The sequence below is a fragment of the Erpetoichthys calabaricus genome, chromosome 2, assembly GCF_900747795.2.
Source record: "Erpetoichthys calabaricus chromosome 2, fErpCal1.3, whole genome shotgun sequence".
NCBI classification, from domain to species: Eukaryota; Metazoa; Chordata; class Cladistia; order Polypteriformes; family Polypteridae; genus Erpetoichthys; species Erpetoichthys calabaricus.
In genome coordinates, this window is record NC_041395.2 from 58,543,525 (window position 1) to 58,560,162 (window position 16,638).

Below are 16,638 nucleotides of genomic sequence, written 5' to 3' on the forward strand. Positions count from 1 at the left end.
TAAGCTCAGTACATGCAGGCTGAGTAAGCTGACATGTCATTTTTTATGTAACTCAAAAGCAATACTGCAAGCGGAGCTAGAATTTGCTAAGCTCTCCTAGTACTACAGATATACAAGACACCGAAATGTACCGCTACTCGGTACAACACCCTAGTACTAAGCTCTTCTGTTAAGTTGTAATTACTCGTTTAAGCCCTTTGTGCACGTTAGAAAAGACGACCTGACCACTACCCGCATGCAACTGAAGAGCTCAATGCCTTGAAATGACCATTCGTATCAGATGTTAACGTAAAATTAGGAAAAAGTAAAGGTGTTGGCATCTCCTGTCCAATATACACTTTATATGGCGTGTTACGCACATCGAATGCATAATAACTAATATTTTATGAAGACAGAAGAAATGTATAGGTCTCCACGGGGAAACCTGGCGTTTGTACATACGCTGTTTAAATAAATAAAAGTAAATAAACAAATAGAAAAAAAAAACAAACAAAAAAAAACAGTGAGGTAGATTAATTTTTGAGTTTGACAAGATAACGGAAGTTTTCACAACAGATCGTTTACTTGGTTGTAATAAATCGCAAGATATCGGCGTCAGTTGCTTGATTTAAAGTATGTTCACGTTGTAAATTAAAGGTCTTAAAAGCAAGAAATGCAAAATGTGTCAGAAACGGAATTATTATTATTAGAGGAAAGACCTTTTAAAAAATGATACTTGTGAACTGTGATGTAAATATTTTTCCAAAAAGCATGACAACCGCGACAGATTAAAAATATGTCCCATTGTCAGCAAAGTTTTATTGCCCAGAACTTGTTTAGGATAACCACGGATACAACCACGTGAAATTAAGAGTCACCTGAACTTTTTTTTTTTTTTTTTTTTTTCGGTGCAGTAAGCGGAGGTGGTGAATTTTAGTATTTTTTCAACTTAGCCATTACATCTTCTGACAGTACCTTTCGTGTGAAATAAAAGGCAGTTGTATACACTGCATAATGTATACACCTGACTGAAATTCACATTTCACCCAAATATTTTGGGTTTTTATGGTGTGTGGGTGTGTTTGTGTGTGTCCTGCGGTGGGTTGGCACCCTGCCCGGGATTGGTTCCCTGCCTTGTGCCCTGTGTTGGCTGGGATTGGCTCCAGCAGACCCCCGTGACCCTGTGTTCGGATTCAGCGGGTTGGAAAATGGATGGATTTTCTAGTGCTGTAAAAAAGGAGGTTGGCACCTATTACATTTTTTTAGAAGCGTTTAAATATTTTAAATCATTATTAAAACCAAAGGTAGGAAAATCTGATCAGCATTGTGAAAACTTGTCAGCTTGTTTAAAATGTCAAGTACAAAGTTTATTAATAAAACATATATGTATTTGGTATCTGTGTTGCTGTGTCCCTATCGGGCTATGCTTCTTTTTTATTCCATTTGGTACAGGATTCATTAAGGGCACAGCTAATGCTAGTGATGCAACATCTCTTGAAATGAAACATGCAATGCATTGTATTACTACTTGCATTAAAAAAATACATTCCATATATATGCAATTTGTATGTTTGTATGTATGTAATATAATATCACATCAGTAAATACATTAGAGAGACAAATGAATTCTACATTCAACTTGAGCCTCTCTGGCTAACAAAGGCATTCCCTTAGGTTTATAGTCTCTAGTTAAGAAAAGCAGCAAATCATTTCATGGACAATGAAATGAACTAAAAAGATGAGAGAACCAACTTATCACATGTTCAAGCTTGCACCCATCTTTGGGAGAGGCGCGATAGAAATCCTTTGTTCATATAATTGCTATATGTATACCTATTTACAAATACATGCAGTAGAAATGCTGCACAATTTGCATAAATGTCACTATTTTAAAATGTTACTAAAACCAAAAATGAAACTAAACAGTACAAATCAATTGCGTATTAAGTGCACAGCACTCTCCAAATAGAAAATAGATTGTTTGATGGATAGAGAAACTCAATAGAACATGGGACATCTGGGATAACTTTTTGTTTTTCTATAACTATTAAATGTCATCCATATACCCAAGGATTGAATTGTTATTTACTTCTTGATTAGCACGTTGTGTAGTATTCTCACAAGAATTGACTGTGACAGAAAAGTTTTTTTGTAAACTTTCTGCATTACCATCCTATTTATTGAATATTTGACCATCCTGTGATGCAGTTTTTTTATTGTGCTGATTATGTTTATACAAATGTACTTTTATCTTGGGATAAATTATTATTTTTTAACTCTCAGCATTCTTTTCTTTGTGTAGATTTTTACTGGAGTCACTGGAAGATCTGGACACCAGTTTAAGAAAACTTGGTTCAAGGCTCTTTGTAATTCGTGGTCAGCCTGCAGATGTCTTTCCTAGATTGTTCAAGGTAATGAGTCAAATGAACTTTGCTACTGTATTTTTATCATATGTGTGCCTGCATTACTGTTTCAAGATAGCATGACAGGAGTCATGTTAATGTAAATTTTCATTGTTGTTGTGGACTGCGTAATTCACAGGTATAAAGTACATATTAATTTAAACAGCGAACAACAAAGTAATTTCAAATGGATTATCATGAAAGGGTCTTAACAGTAAATGTCAATTAATATTAACATTAAGATATGGCCAGCGGAAAATAGGGAGATGGAAATGAAAATTGTAATAGGCAGCGTCCAAGGTGAAAATAAACTTGTCACAACTTGGATTTTAGTGCTCCCAGTATCTCTGATGTCTTTCCTATGGGCAGAAAAATGGCTGGGAAGTAGAGCAGTGGCACCAAGTGCCACAGCAAGATATTGAAAATGAATACATAATAGGCAAGTGTGAGTTCACAATCATCATCATTCTTATATTTGTGTACAAATGACTAACAGAAATTCAAAGAACAGCTAATTGGCAGCTCTAATCAGGATATGCTAGACTGAAGTAGTGAGTCTTAAACATGGATTTAAAAGCTGAGCCCGAAGGGGGCATCTTTTATACAAGCAGGCAGATCATTCCACAGAATACGGCACTGTAGCTAAATAGCTCATGATTGATTTATTAGTCCTTAGAATCTTTTTTTAAACTAGTACCTTAAGATTTTAATGTACACTTTTGATTGTTTGTAATAATAGAGTCAGATACAGTAGGTAAGTAGGACATAGTCCATTTAAAATGTTATATATAACAAGGACTTTTTTTTTTAATTGGCTTTAAGCTTAAAAGTCACAATAAAGAGTAAAAACAGGAGTGACTGGGTTGTTCTTTTTACTTCTGCTGTTGTAATGATTATTGCAGCAGCATTTTGAATGAACTGAAATCTGTATGCATAATGGTTTAAATAGCCTATCAAAAACATATTACAGCAGTCAGTTCTATCTGAAAGAAATACATTAATTAATTTCTCTTTATCCTCCATATTTTGAAATAATTTTTTAATATATTTAATCTGGAAAAGTTTTAGAGACTGTTGTAATAGATATTTTAAAAGGCAGACTGCTGTCAATGACAACAACTAAGTAGTTTTATTGAATCAGCACATAAATCTTCAGACCTGTTTATAATTGACAGAATATTGTTATTGTCTGCACGATTCCCTCCAATAAGTAACATGGTTATTCAGTATTCAAAGATGAGTAGTTACCATTCATCCAGCCCTTTTACTCACTGACACAATTTATTAGAGGAATACTCCCATCAAAAATACTACTTTTATTTGTTACTTACCCCATCTAGGTTATAGTAATAACCAAGAAAAAAAATAATCTCCTGTTTTCATGCAGAGTGGAAAGAAAGTTTAATATAATAGAAGCCAATATTGACCAATATTGTATAATTGCAAGCAATATGAAAAACATCCATGGTAAAAAGAAAAACACGTTTTCTAAAGAGACAGAAGGGATGAATGAGCTTTGTTTTGAAAGAAATTGTAACATCTGGTGATTGGATTAAGGTCCCTTCCTGACGCAGATTCATGACATCTAGCCAAATGTGTCCCTTTTTGGCACCTTAATGTCTGAGGGCATGCTCAACTCTGATTTATTCCTCTAATATCGTATGAAGTTAAAGAGCCACTGAAGTTTTGGTAGAGCTATAATTTAGTCACTGTATTGTTCACTCTGAGATGCATCCCTGCTAAATCTTCTGCTTTCATGGGCCTTGTGTCACACTTACAGTCTAGCAAAATGAGCAAAGCCTAAAAAGCCAATGTCCTGAAAGGGAAAACCGAAATTTTGTGGCTATTAGGTTTTCAAGTACTTTAGAAAGAAAAAGTAAACTTTAAATAGATGCATAATTATTAAGCATATTTGTTTCTAGGTTTTTTTTTCCTTCTCCTCAATGACGATCAAAAATCAAATGGTCAGAGACCAAGCTTGCTTTCAATCATAGCAGTTGCTGCCTCTCTTCAGTAGGTGAGATACAGAGGGAAAGTAATAGCTCTGCATATTAGTATATCTTGGCTGAAAACCTACTCTCCTTTGCCAGAAAGCTAAAGTTAAAGAAAAAAAAAAAGTTCACGTTTCATCATGGCAACGTTCCAACACACACATAACCATCTCGGCCAAGGAATAGCTAAAAAAAAAAAAAAAAGAGAAAACAGTGTCTTAGAATGGCTCAGTCAGTGCTCCAACCTCAATTCTAACAGGAGGGTAACTTACAATTTCACAGCGCATAGACACTTCTGCAAAGAAGAACTGGATATAATTAAAAAAAAAATCTGGGTATGCTAAATTGATAGAGGGCTACCCAAATAAATGTGCCTCTGTAATATGTAAATAATTTTGCTTGTACTGATTACTATTTTAGAATTGTGCCATCTGATGGTACTGAAAGTTTATTTTTATTTTCTTTTAATAGAGTCATCTTGTCTTACCTTAACAACATGTAACCAACAATATTTATTACAGATGGAAAAAAGTCTCATGTATTATTTTGATTTTAGTCATTACATCTATTATATAAGAGAATTTCAAGAAGTGTTTAGACTTTTGCTATTAGCTGTATACACAAGCAGCTTTTTCCACTTAAGGACTTCACTTCAGCAGACACAGAGTGGGATGGAATATCCTGGCTTGTTTTTATATTAGTGAGCTTTGCACCATTTTGTCTGAAATAACTCCTCATGTTGTCAGGTAATACTGGACTGCAGCATGATTTGGCTTTGTTGCTCCATAATTTATTTGAAGTGTAATGAAAGTATAAACACTCCAAACAAAGGATTGTTTTTTGCGTTTTGGTATATGTACAAGAATATAAATGTAGTTAAAATGCATATTTTTTCATATTACATGTTTGGGTTTATTTAAAATCTGCAAGAAAAAAAGCTGCATGTTGAATGCGGAGGTGGGTAGGAGCCATTTACAATAGTAGGATCTAACATTAACTACAACTTAATGTTCAGGTTTAATTTAAAAGCTGCAAAAATAGTATTTTAAAACTAGGAGTATGTAACAGTCTCCTCTGTTCTAGTGTCAACATGTAACATTACCTTTCTCACTGATCCACTTTCTGTTTGTTTTTCCTGGTAGGGGTTGCTGTGGCAGCTTGTTAAATTTAATGGAACAGGTGACCCTGTACTCAGCAGCACTGTCCCACTGCTCCTGGGGAATCAAAGTATAACTATGTCATGGTGATGGCATATGTAGTAATTTGAGTCTTTAATCACCCAAATATCAAGCTGGGAAAGCCTTTCAAATAATGGAGCACAGGAACATGAATTTGTAGATATAATAACCCATTATGTCAAAACACCAACAAGAAGAAGCCTGTCTGTATTCTGTAGTGATAAAGAGAGCATAACAAGTAAAGATATCAAAACTATTAGGATCAAGTGATCACAATCAAATAAGTTTTCACATTATTTTTTCAGAGCATATATACAAAAACTGGTTTATTTAAGTTTACTAATGCAGAGTGGATGCTTTAAAAGAAACAAAATGCAAACATGAAAAGCATCAGTATGTAATAAATAACCTAATGACAACAGTAATCCTTATTCCCCATCAGCCCCTAAACCACCTACCAAATGTAAAACTAACAAATACTTGTGTAAAAGAATCCCTTTGCAAATTCTACAGCTATGTGTGTTTGTTGAGTGAAAATTGCTTCAAGGCCTACAAGCTAAGTTATTATATCGCACAGTTTAGGCATAGTCATATTATTCTGAAGTTTGGTAGTCCTTGACTTGTATGTCACATCCATTTACTAGTCAAAAGGAGAGTGAACAAAGCATGGATGGGATTAAACAGGTCCCTGCGTTTAAATGTTTCAATGGACCATCATATTAGCTGATAGTAATGGGCATTATAATACTATGTACTAGTGCTGGGCGGTATGACCAAAATTCTATATCCCGGTATTTTTCAAAATTATATCGGTTTCAGGGTATTTTTTTCCCATGCATCAGTGGATGTTAACCACATTTTCCACTTCAATTACTGCAGTAGACTGGCTAAGAATAACCTATTCCACTGTCATGAGAATTGTACATTGTACAAAAAAACATTTTAAAGTTCACACAAGTATTAATACAGGTTTGCATGGCTCCATAAAGTGATAGTTTTCAAGGGGGTGTCACTAATGAAGAGAAGGAATCACATTGCTTGACAGTTGCAGTCAAAATATAGAACTTTTTTATTGAACAAAATTTGCAAACAACTTAAACTATAATTTTGACAACATATTTTCAACCATCCAAAGGGGCATTTAGACTTAGTAAAATATCCAGAGGTGCTGGTCAAAAGTTGTATTGCACTGAACATGTCTTAGAAAAGGAATAAATAGTAAGTATTTTTTGTAAACCAACTACACTTTCTGTTAATGTTAACAATCTCTGTCCACTGACACGTTAGCTATATGGATTGTAATGGTGTTGGTTATTTCGATCCACTGCTTGCTTTTTTTGTCATAGGCAGTACCTCTAGCAAACGCATCTACAAGTGACGTCTGACTCGAGTGTTATCTAGCTTTTTCAGCTTTACCTGAGGATGTGGAGGGTGCCAATCTTAGTTCCATACATTCATGGTACTCCAAAGCATGTTTGCAGCTAAAGTGGTGCAGCAAATTGCTCATGATGCCGCCTCTGGTGACAACTTTAGCTCGACAGCATTTGCAGTAAATAGTTGTTTGGCCCACGTCTGACCTTTTAAAGCCAAAGTATCTCCGGACAACAGACACGGTTCCTTTTTTCGGCAAAATTTCTTCTGTGTCATCATGCTCAACTTTATCGTCTGCTACAGCTTCAGTTTCAGAAAGTTCTCTGTCCATTTTCACCCCGCAAAACCTCCACTAACACATGTACTCTGATGCATGCGTGTTTAGCGGTGTAGTAGTGAAAAAAGTCCCCCCTTAAACTGTTTCTCGCTGTGCCACATTCCGAACATTGCTTAGGCTATTTAAACTAGTATTGCGGTATAAGAAAAATCCATATCATAACAAATATAATAAACAGTTTTCGGTATGAAATGGTATACTTCCCAGCTCTACTAAGTACTAACTGAAAAGACTTACTAAACCTTGTCGTCATCATTTCTACAGTGTTCCTTTCTGTGAAGTTTTCTTTTTGTAGGGAGTATATACATTTTTAAGAATTCCTTTGATGGTGCTTGCTTTTAAAATTTGTCAAAAGTTTAACCCCTCTTGTATTTTTCTATGCTGCATTTCAGTTTTACTTTGTACTTACATTTTTATTGTACTACTTGGTTATTATGTGTAATATTGCATGTATATATCTTCTTTGCTCTATTAAGCATTTTGTTATATTGCATTATGTCCTGTACAAACTAAAGACTGATTGGCAAGATTATTGGATGAGATTATATATATATGTATATTTAATTTTAATTTAAGCACAGGTACCGAGCATGTTGTTTACAGTATTGTGAATGTATTAAACAGAATCATGGCAGCAATCTTATAAAAAAAAAAATGAAATGAAAACTGGAGGCAAATTAATTTTAAACAAGCGTTAACAGATTTTGTGCATAATCTATTTTAAGGGCTCCACATGCAGATGTTACTTTTGACAAACTTGTGGTGCCTACTTTATTCTCAGGTCAGTTTGTTTTGAAACTGGTTGATCTTGTACTCCTTTTTTGAATAATTCTGATTCCACTTAAGTACAATGAATTCAGAGCATTTAATACTATTTTGTTTTTGTGTATTTAGGAGTGGAACATAACACGCTTGACCTTTGAGTATGACTCTGAACCTTTTGGAAAAGAAAGGGATGCAGCGATTATAAAGTTTGCAGAAGAACTTGGAGTTGAAACTGTGGTGAAGAATTCCCATACGCTTTACAATCTTGATAGGTGAGATGACTCTCTAAATTGCTGATCATTTTTGGTGTTTGGTTCAATTAAATTCTCCTTTGTACAAAAAGCACTTTTTACATTAATGTGATATTTGCTTTTATTTGAAATCTGTTGCAACTGTAGGAGAATGGCCTTGTAGTTACTCTCCTGAGGCTAAAATATGCATAAATATGTGGGTTCAATAAAGTTACTCATTCCTTCATTGTGTTAGTATAGGGAAAATACAAAAGTATTAACAAAACAGATGAAGGAAGAATCCCCTGTTTTTTTCTCTGGGCTTACCTTTACTGATCCCTGTCTACCCACATGTGAAGGCTTGCCTACCTTTTAAGCACCACAAACAAGTTCTTGCTGCTGCTTCTTCTTTCTTTCTTACTCTCTCTTTTATGCACTCTTCATTCTCATAACAGTAAACCTGTGACCAGTCCTAGGTGTTACTTCTGTGGAAATCCTTGGAATTACTTCTAGGGTCACACACACCTTACGAAAATTCTATAGCCTTCATTGTAGTGTTTCCTCTTGCATCCTTCTCTCCTACATTTTGAAACTTACAAACTGGTATAAACCCTATTGGGGAAGTGTCTTCTGCTTCAGGGTGATTATTTCCAGATAATTTTGTGTGTGAGTTCAGTTGGTCACCCTCCAAATTCATTCTTGTTAAATAGCTAGAGTTTAAATGATGAATATTGTATCATAAATTGTACATATTTTTCTGTAATTCAAAATTGTTTCCCTTTCAAGAATTGATATGCATTTGTTTCTTAACATGAATAGAGTGACAGACTTAACCCTGAGAATCTGGGGTAGATTTTTGTGCTTTAACAAAGCAATTCTAAATATTACCTTTGCAAGGGTAGTTTGAACTCTTGATTACAACTACAAGCAATAAAATCCAAAAATAATTTTGAATTACATGGATCCTGCACACAGTCGTTGTTCTTGACGAGATAGCATGTTCTCCGCATGTTTACATAGGTTTTCTTCCCACATCTTCAAAAACAATCTGGTTAAGGTGACTGACAGTTTCTACATGGCCCTCAGTGAGTGCAGGTGTATGTATCACTGGGAAATGTAACAGTTTCCTATAACAACCCTGAATTGGATTAAGCGAGTTTGGGATTTTTGTGATACATAATGTTAAAGCTGTATTAATTAAAAATGTCATTTTAAGAATTGCAGCATAATGCCACGTCTTCTTTGAAGTTACTGCATCTGCCCTCATTGATTTTGTTGCACTGTCCTTTTATTTATTTATGCTTATGGAAAGCTGTCTTTTGCATTAAATATTGCCTCTGTTAATATATTCTAATAGCTATTACCCATTAAAAATACATTTTTTAACTCCATTCTTAAGCAGATTGTTCTTGCAGATTTTATAAAGATCAACTGTTTGATAGTATTTTTATCTGTTTTCACTTCAGCTGTATCATGCATTAGTTGGAGCATTCCTTTGCCCTCTGGTGTTCAAGTTTAGGAATTGCATGTCACATAAGTAAACATGTGCAGACATGGAGGGTGGGGGCAGAGTGAAGAGCTATCCAGTTGTATCACTCTTACAGACACGTGCATGTAAGCAGCCAAGCTATGCAACATTTGGCACATGTAAATCACCTGACTGTGATAGTAAAATTAAAAGTGTTATCTGATCCTTATGTATGCACACTTGTATAACACTGATATGACATCAAGTGGCACAGAATAAAAATGTTTTATGATTTTGATTAAAAATTTACCCTTAAAAATGACATCCCATCTTGGGGTATAATTCAAGTACATTATGTGGATTTCAAAACAAATAACTGAATAACTAAAGACCATCCTGCAAATAGGCTCAACATGTAAAAGTAATTCAGTACATTTAGATTTAAAACAATTTTGCTAAAGACTGCTTATTGTTTCTTTGTGTTGACTTTTTAAATTACTCTAAGAAGAGTTTTTTGTTTTGTACACAGTTATAAAGACTTTATTCTATAGATGTAATCAATGACGAAAAATGTGTTGTTTGTGTATCTGACTGCATGTTTTCTGAGTAGTTTTATTTACTCTTCTGTGAGGATATGGAAAAGATGTTGCTACTGTCAACCAGCTGTCTCATAGCAATATGACAAAGCTGTATCTCATCACCAGTTTTTAGACAATTCATTGAATCAAACTAAAACATACTCAACACATTGCCACAGAATAAATCAAGTATCCATACCAAATCAGAATCGGCAAAATTTTTGTGGGTTTTATTTAGAAGGAGCTGTAAGTTGAAATTTTGACCTAGGCTAACTGAAGAGAAAATTTGTTTTTTTTTTTTCTGTTGGGGTTGGGGGGATTTATGTTGCACAAAATGATTGGACTGGTAATTTCAAATAGATCATATGCATAATTATTAGTGAGCTGGATAATTCTCAATTAAGAAATTGGAGTGATGGGCAATTCATATATGTGTGGATGTATGCCCAATTTAGGGGGTTTCAGAAGTAAACACCATCTTCAGGCTATTTACAAAATTGAAATATCAGCACTGTTCCATAAAGTCCAGTGTCTTAAAACATATTGTGTAAAAGTAAATTAAGGGTAAATATTTCTCTCTATTATAAAAAAAAATCTTGGAAAGAGATGAGATGTGATTGTCTCAGAGACACTTTCATGTCCCGCAAGATGAGTCTTTGTGCCAAGTGATGTAAACACGCCCAGGGCTGGAAGCCCCACGAGACAAGAGCTTATGCAAAGAGATTTGGAAAAGTCCTGCATGGTTTTGTCAGACACATTTCTTGTAGAGAGAAAGAAACGATATTCACTCACGGGCAGATATACATTGCATTGTCACGATGTAATTCCAAACACGGAATCAAAATTCAATGCGATATTGATGAAAAGGTAAAAGCGAAAAGAGATCGAATATATGGACATATGGTGATATTACAGAAGTGTGCCGCGTGAAATGCAGATCATACGGCACTGCAACAGCAGCAAGCCAGCAACTGATCGAGCAAAGAGGAGGTAAAAAAAAAACAAAAAAAAAACTGTGTTTCACATTGTATCACTGTTTAAGAGGGGGTGTCGGAGAAGCAATCGCGTCTCCTTGGGGTGCATTCAGGCCCCTTTTTACAATGCGAGTGGCAGAGACGCAAAGTGTTTGGTGCGTAGTGCAGGTGGGGGTGTTGGGTGAGCGAAGCGAGCAGGGGGCGAAACCCCCTAGTTATTGGACATTAAAATACCACATCTGTGACACAGGCCTAACAACTAAACTGCCTTAAAATCAAATGTGTCAAACCTTTACAACTAAATTGTACTACTTAGGAATGAGGATCCAAAGTACAACAGCAGTGGAATTTGTTAATGAAGAGTGATTTACCCTTCATATTACTTACGTCTGTTTTTCCAGCATTGGATTAAATTGCAGTTGCCATTAATGCATTTTAAATTTTTCCTTTTTTTTTTTCAGAATCATTGAGCTGAACAATAACAGCCCTCCTCTGACATACAAACGTTTCCAGGGCATTATTAGCCGTCTAGAACCTCCAAAAAAGCCAGTGGCAAGCTTGACAAAAGAACAGATGCAAAAATGCACAACAGACATCCCTGAGACCCCTTATGAATGCTTTAGGGTACCTTCCCTTGATGAACTAGGTAAGTTGCATTGCATGAATTTATTCTTTTTTTTCTTTCAGGTTAGTTGTGTCCACATTGATCACATTCTTTTACTTATTAAGAAGAATAGTCATCTTACAGAGTAGTCTTTTTCTGTTATGTGTTATGTCATAATTGCTCATCAGTTTATGTAGTGCCTTTAATAAAAGAACCATCATAGTACTGTTTTATAAAGAAATATAACAGATTAGTATACTAGGGTATATACTGTAGTTGAAGCTGTTAACAGGTTCCACTCCAGAACCTTTTGTTATACTTTAAATCTTGAAACGGATGCATTGTTTATTATCGGGTGTAAAGCTCCACATATAACAATTATTGTCACAGGAGTGATTTTAAGGGGTTCCTCAAGTTTTGAAGTAGTCCTCAACATCAGAAAAGTTAGCCAATCAAGTTTAGAGCAGTTAGACCCCATGGCTTCTCTATAAATAAGTGCAAATTGAAATCCCCTGTATTTCTGGTGCATTAAGAAATTGCAGTTTACTTTTGTTTTATGCTTCTGCCTATTTAATTACACATGGCAAATATCGCAGTGTCTTGTATGTCCCATTATCAATAGTTATTGTTTTTGCAGAGCTTAGTTTTAGTAAACCAATGTGAATTTTTACTAATCAGTATATTAAATTAATAATGTTTAGACAAAACAGTTGAAGATGCTGTCTTTTGAATTATGACTGTTGTTGCTCTGACTTAGCCTCACAGTTTGCTTATCCTACCATTAAGGATGTTGGCTGGTCACATTGATCCTTACTTTATACAGAAGTAACAATTTATTATAATTTGGACACATGTCTACTTTAGGATTTGGACACAGTTGAGGAACCATTGAGTATATGTAAAAATATATTTCCTATAATGAAGGGCAAAATTCATTACAGAGATTGCTATAATCATAAAGTTTCAAAGTTCTTTTCAGAAAATGTGTAATAAGATGAGAACAGATCATTCAAAAGCAAAAAATATTTCCAAGTGAAACAATTTTTACTTATTTTTGAACAAAAATAGAGGAAGATAGAAATAATTACTTCAGTTGAAATATAAAATACTCAAAATTAACAGATGGTATCCCGGAAACAAGCGTATTGACGTATTAATATTGTGATCTTTAAAAACAAACAATACTTTTCCCTGGTAGCAAATGTCAGAAATTATACTTCTGGACATACGACAAAAACAGGTCTAGATGAAGCAAGGATAACATATTGAAGTACTGAAGGTTAGCAACCAGACAAAGAAAAAGCAAATTCTTAATTCATTAGACACAAAAAATAAGCCTAAAACCAAAAACAAATTGCATGGGGATATAATATTCTCATACTGATGAGTCTTTCCCTTATTTTCAAAATGGACAGACAGTAAAAATGCATTTGTTTTTCTATAAGACTAGGGGGCTCTGCCCCCTGCTCGCTTCGCTCACCCACCCCTGGGTTTGGTTTACCGGATATACAATTTAAAGAGATTGTTATTTTCATGGGAATTGTTACATATGCTATTTTCATGGGAATTGTTACATATGCACTATTTTCACTTTTACTTTAAAACTTTTGTAAAAACAATAAAACAACACTTGTCCTTTATTTCCGGCCCCGGGCGTGGTTATATCTCTTTCTCGCAGGACATATAACGCTGCTCGCATTGTCAAGGGGGGAAGGGGGGGGTGGGGTCTTGGAGGCTTTTGAATGCATGCTAAGGAGATGCCGTCGGATCATCTGCTGTCTTTCTGCTGCTGTTGCTGCTGTCGCGCTGCCCATCGATCATTTTAAAGCCTGTACAACAGCTGTCCTTTTGCCACTTCACATCTCTGCCGCTTGCATTGTGAAGGGGGAGGGGGGTTTAGGGTGGCTGAACGCACGCAAGGAGAAGTGGTTGGATCATCTGCTGGGTTTCTGCTGCTGGCAAACTGCATGTTTTGCTTATGGCTTGTCGTCGTTTTAAGAGCTGAGAGCAAGTTAAAGTGTCTCTCGCGGGACTTCAAATTGTCTTCTGAGAAGATCACGTCTCGTCTCCCTCCCAAAGATTTTTTTTTTTATAATAGAGAGATGGCTGCTAAAACCTTGGGGTAATGGCCCTTTGATGTTACATGAAGGCGTGCATGTAGACCACACCCACTAATGGCTAGGGTATCATCGCAACCAAGTTTCTAAATGCAAAACCTCGATTATGTCATAACTGAGTAACTCTACAAAAAGAAGACAAATAATTAAAAATAATATCACTAAAATTTCCTTTTAGTTTTCAATAGTTACTGGCTCAAGCAAAATAAATTAAATAGAAACAAAACAAATAAGGATACAACTGTCTGAAATTATATCCCATCACAAATGTTTATACAAGGACAAAACAGATAAAAGTTCATATACTATAACTAGTAAAAAGTCTAAATATTTATTTAAAGGGCACTAACTGTGAGCAAAATGCCAGTTTGAAAATCCAGATTTTCACAGAGCACATATCATTTAGGCCAGGCCTTGCCCCCTTGCCTATACATACATACATACACATACACACAGCTAGCATACTCCTCCATTCACTCTTGTACACTCTCATCTAGTCACTCGTTCATTCACAGACACACATGTTAAGTCAGTTCAAGCCAGACTGAAACTGTAATGAATGGTTAGTCCAGGCAATCTTGCATCCTTGATAATACCTTCAGCTGAATGTCAGGATGGATTTAGTCAGGGTCATAAAGTGACACTTTGTGGGTAGAATCTTTTTATCTTTTTACATGGAATGTGTTTTTTTTTTTGTTTGTTTTGGGGAAAGGTGTAACAGTTGCTTTCTTCTGTTATCTTGGTAGTTTTCCATTTGTGTTTTGACTCCTTTTTATAATCTAATGAAGCCTCACTGGATGAAAAGTAGAAATGAGTGCAGTCTTTAAAACAACCCCAATTCTCTGCCATTATGCAGTATATCTAGACAAAAAATGAATTTATGTAAGTAATTTTTATAGAGAAATCATTATACTGTGGTATTTTTTATTATACCAGACTAGTATGGTGATTTGTCAGTGTTAATGCCAGTAAACTTAAGCAGCTGCTCTACGTACATATTTCCCCACAATTTATTTTTGTGCATTGTGCATTCTGCCATTTTAGATTTAATTTTTAATTAATTTATAAGTGTCGTCTTCCAATAATTACATTGGAAATATCTTGCATTATCATAATATTTTTGTAAATGCAATCTGTGGGGTTTCTTTTTGCTTGAAAGGTTCATTTTTCAATTCAATTAAGTTTGAGCATGCCTCAATTTCCCATGACCCTGAATTGGATCATGTGAGTTTGAGAATGTTTTGTAAGTCTGTCTAGGAAATATGTGCAATTAACAACATCATATTTCACGAGCAATTCATATACTTATGCAACCTTTAATTGGATTAAGCACATTTGAAAAATTGATTGAATTTTCATATTCTAGAGTATTTTTGAGACCAGTGCTGCTTGTTCTGAGATCTTAAGGGATTTTTAATTTCTATAGAGTTTTTGGAATTATAAAGAAGTTTAATTAGTAATTGTAATTTTAATTTACAATGAAATGCAAACACCATTTATATACTTTTTTTAAACCACTTTTTCTGTGTTTTATTGCAGGCTTTAAAACAGCCACCCTTAGTCCTTCTATTTGGAAAGGAGGTGAAACTGAAGCTCTACTACGGCTGGAAAAGCACTTAGAAAGAAAGGTAACCACTCTTTTCCACCCTGTCAAACATACACAGCATTTTAATACTTGGAAAATGTCTGGGATTAAAACATTTAGAGACTTATGCATCAATAATGTTTTTGCACCCTATGAACACTTAAGCTTCAAATTTAACTTCTCATCAACACAATTTCTCCACCACTTTCAAGCTAGAAACTTTGCTAAACTGAACCTGCCCAATTGTCCTCACCTTCCACCTTTTTCTATTGCAGAAGAAATATTGATCAGCGTTGAAGACTCGGATAGCATCTCCACAAAAACATTTTAAAGTCCCTTCATTTCAAAGATCACAGGGCACAATGGGCAAAGGATCTTTAACTAAACATTGCAGAAAAGAGTATTTTGTAGGGCAACCATCCACACAATACACTCTCACTCCACATGTGTGTCACACTCGATTATTCAAATTAAAATCTTTTGTAATGCACAAGATTAAACCTGTGATTTTTTGCAGTCTGTCTCCAATCTAACTGGGCCACATGTTTTGGGCATGTATTAAATAATATTGTTTTGGGCAGAAATCTTTGAATGCCTATCAGAAAGCCTTGGTGTCACAGTCACTTGTCGTACTCCCAGATGGGCTTAAAGTGGAGAAGGACAAATAAATTGCAATTCCGATAGATTTATCTTGCTCAAAGGGAAGAATCCCAATCCACCAATTTTAAGTCAGTGGGAAACTGATGTACTATACTATTTGAAATTGGAAAAAATCAAATTCTCACTAAGAGGATCTGTTCAAAATGTTTTTAAAATATGGAAGGATCTAATCATACTATTTGAAATTGGAAAAAATCAAATTCTCACTAAGAGGATCTGTTCAAAATGTTTTTAAAATATGGAAGGATCTAATCAAGAACATTTTAGATTTAGAGTAAGTTTCTATATCAAGAGAAAATGATATTTTCCTTCCTTGCTGCTTCAAAGAATTGCTTTGTTGTCAGGCTCTTCTTTCTTTCTTTCTTTCTTTCTTTCTTTCTTTCTTTCTTTCTTTCTTTC

General features: G+C 34.9%; 1 protein-coding gene across 2 annotated transcripts in view; it reads left to right on the top strand.

The window, feature by feature from the left end:
• cry2 (cryptochrome circadian regulator 2) overlaps positions 1-16,638 on the top strand; it is a 64,821-nt gene that overhangs the window by 542 nt on the left and 47,641 nt on the right. For both annotated transcript variants that reach the window (XM_028793826.2, XM_028793825.2), the window contains exons 2-5: positions 2,282-2,390; positions 8,153-8,295; positions 11,735-11,919; positions 15,534-15,622. In XM_028793826.2, the coding sequence (XP_028649659.1) occupies positions 2,282-2,390; positions 8,153-8,295; positions 11,735-11,919; positions 15,534-15,622 (526 nt within the window). The remainder of the gene's footprint in view (positions 1-2,281; positions 2,391-8,152; positions 8,296-11,734; positions 11,920-15,533; positions 15,623-16,638) is intronic.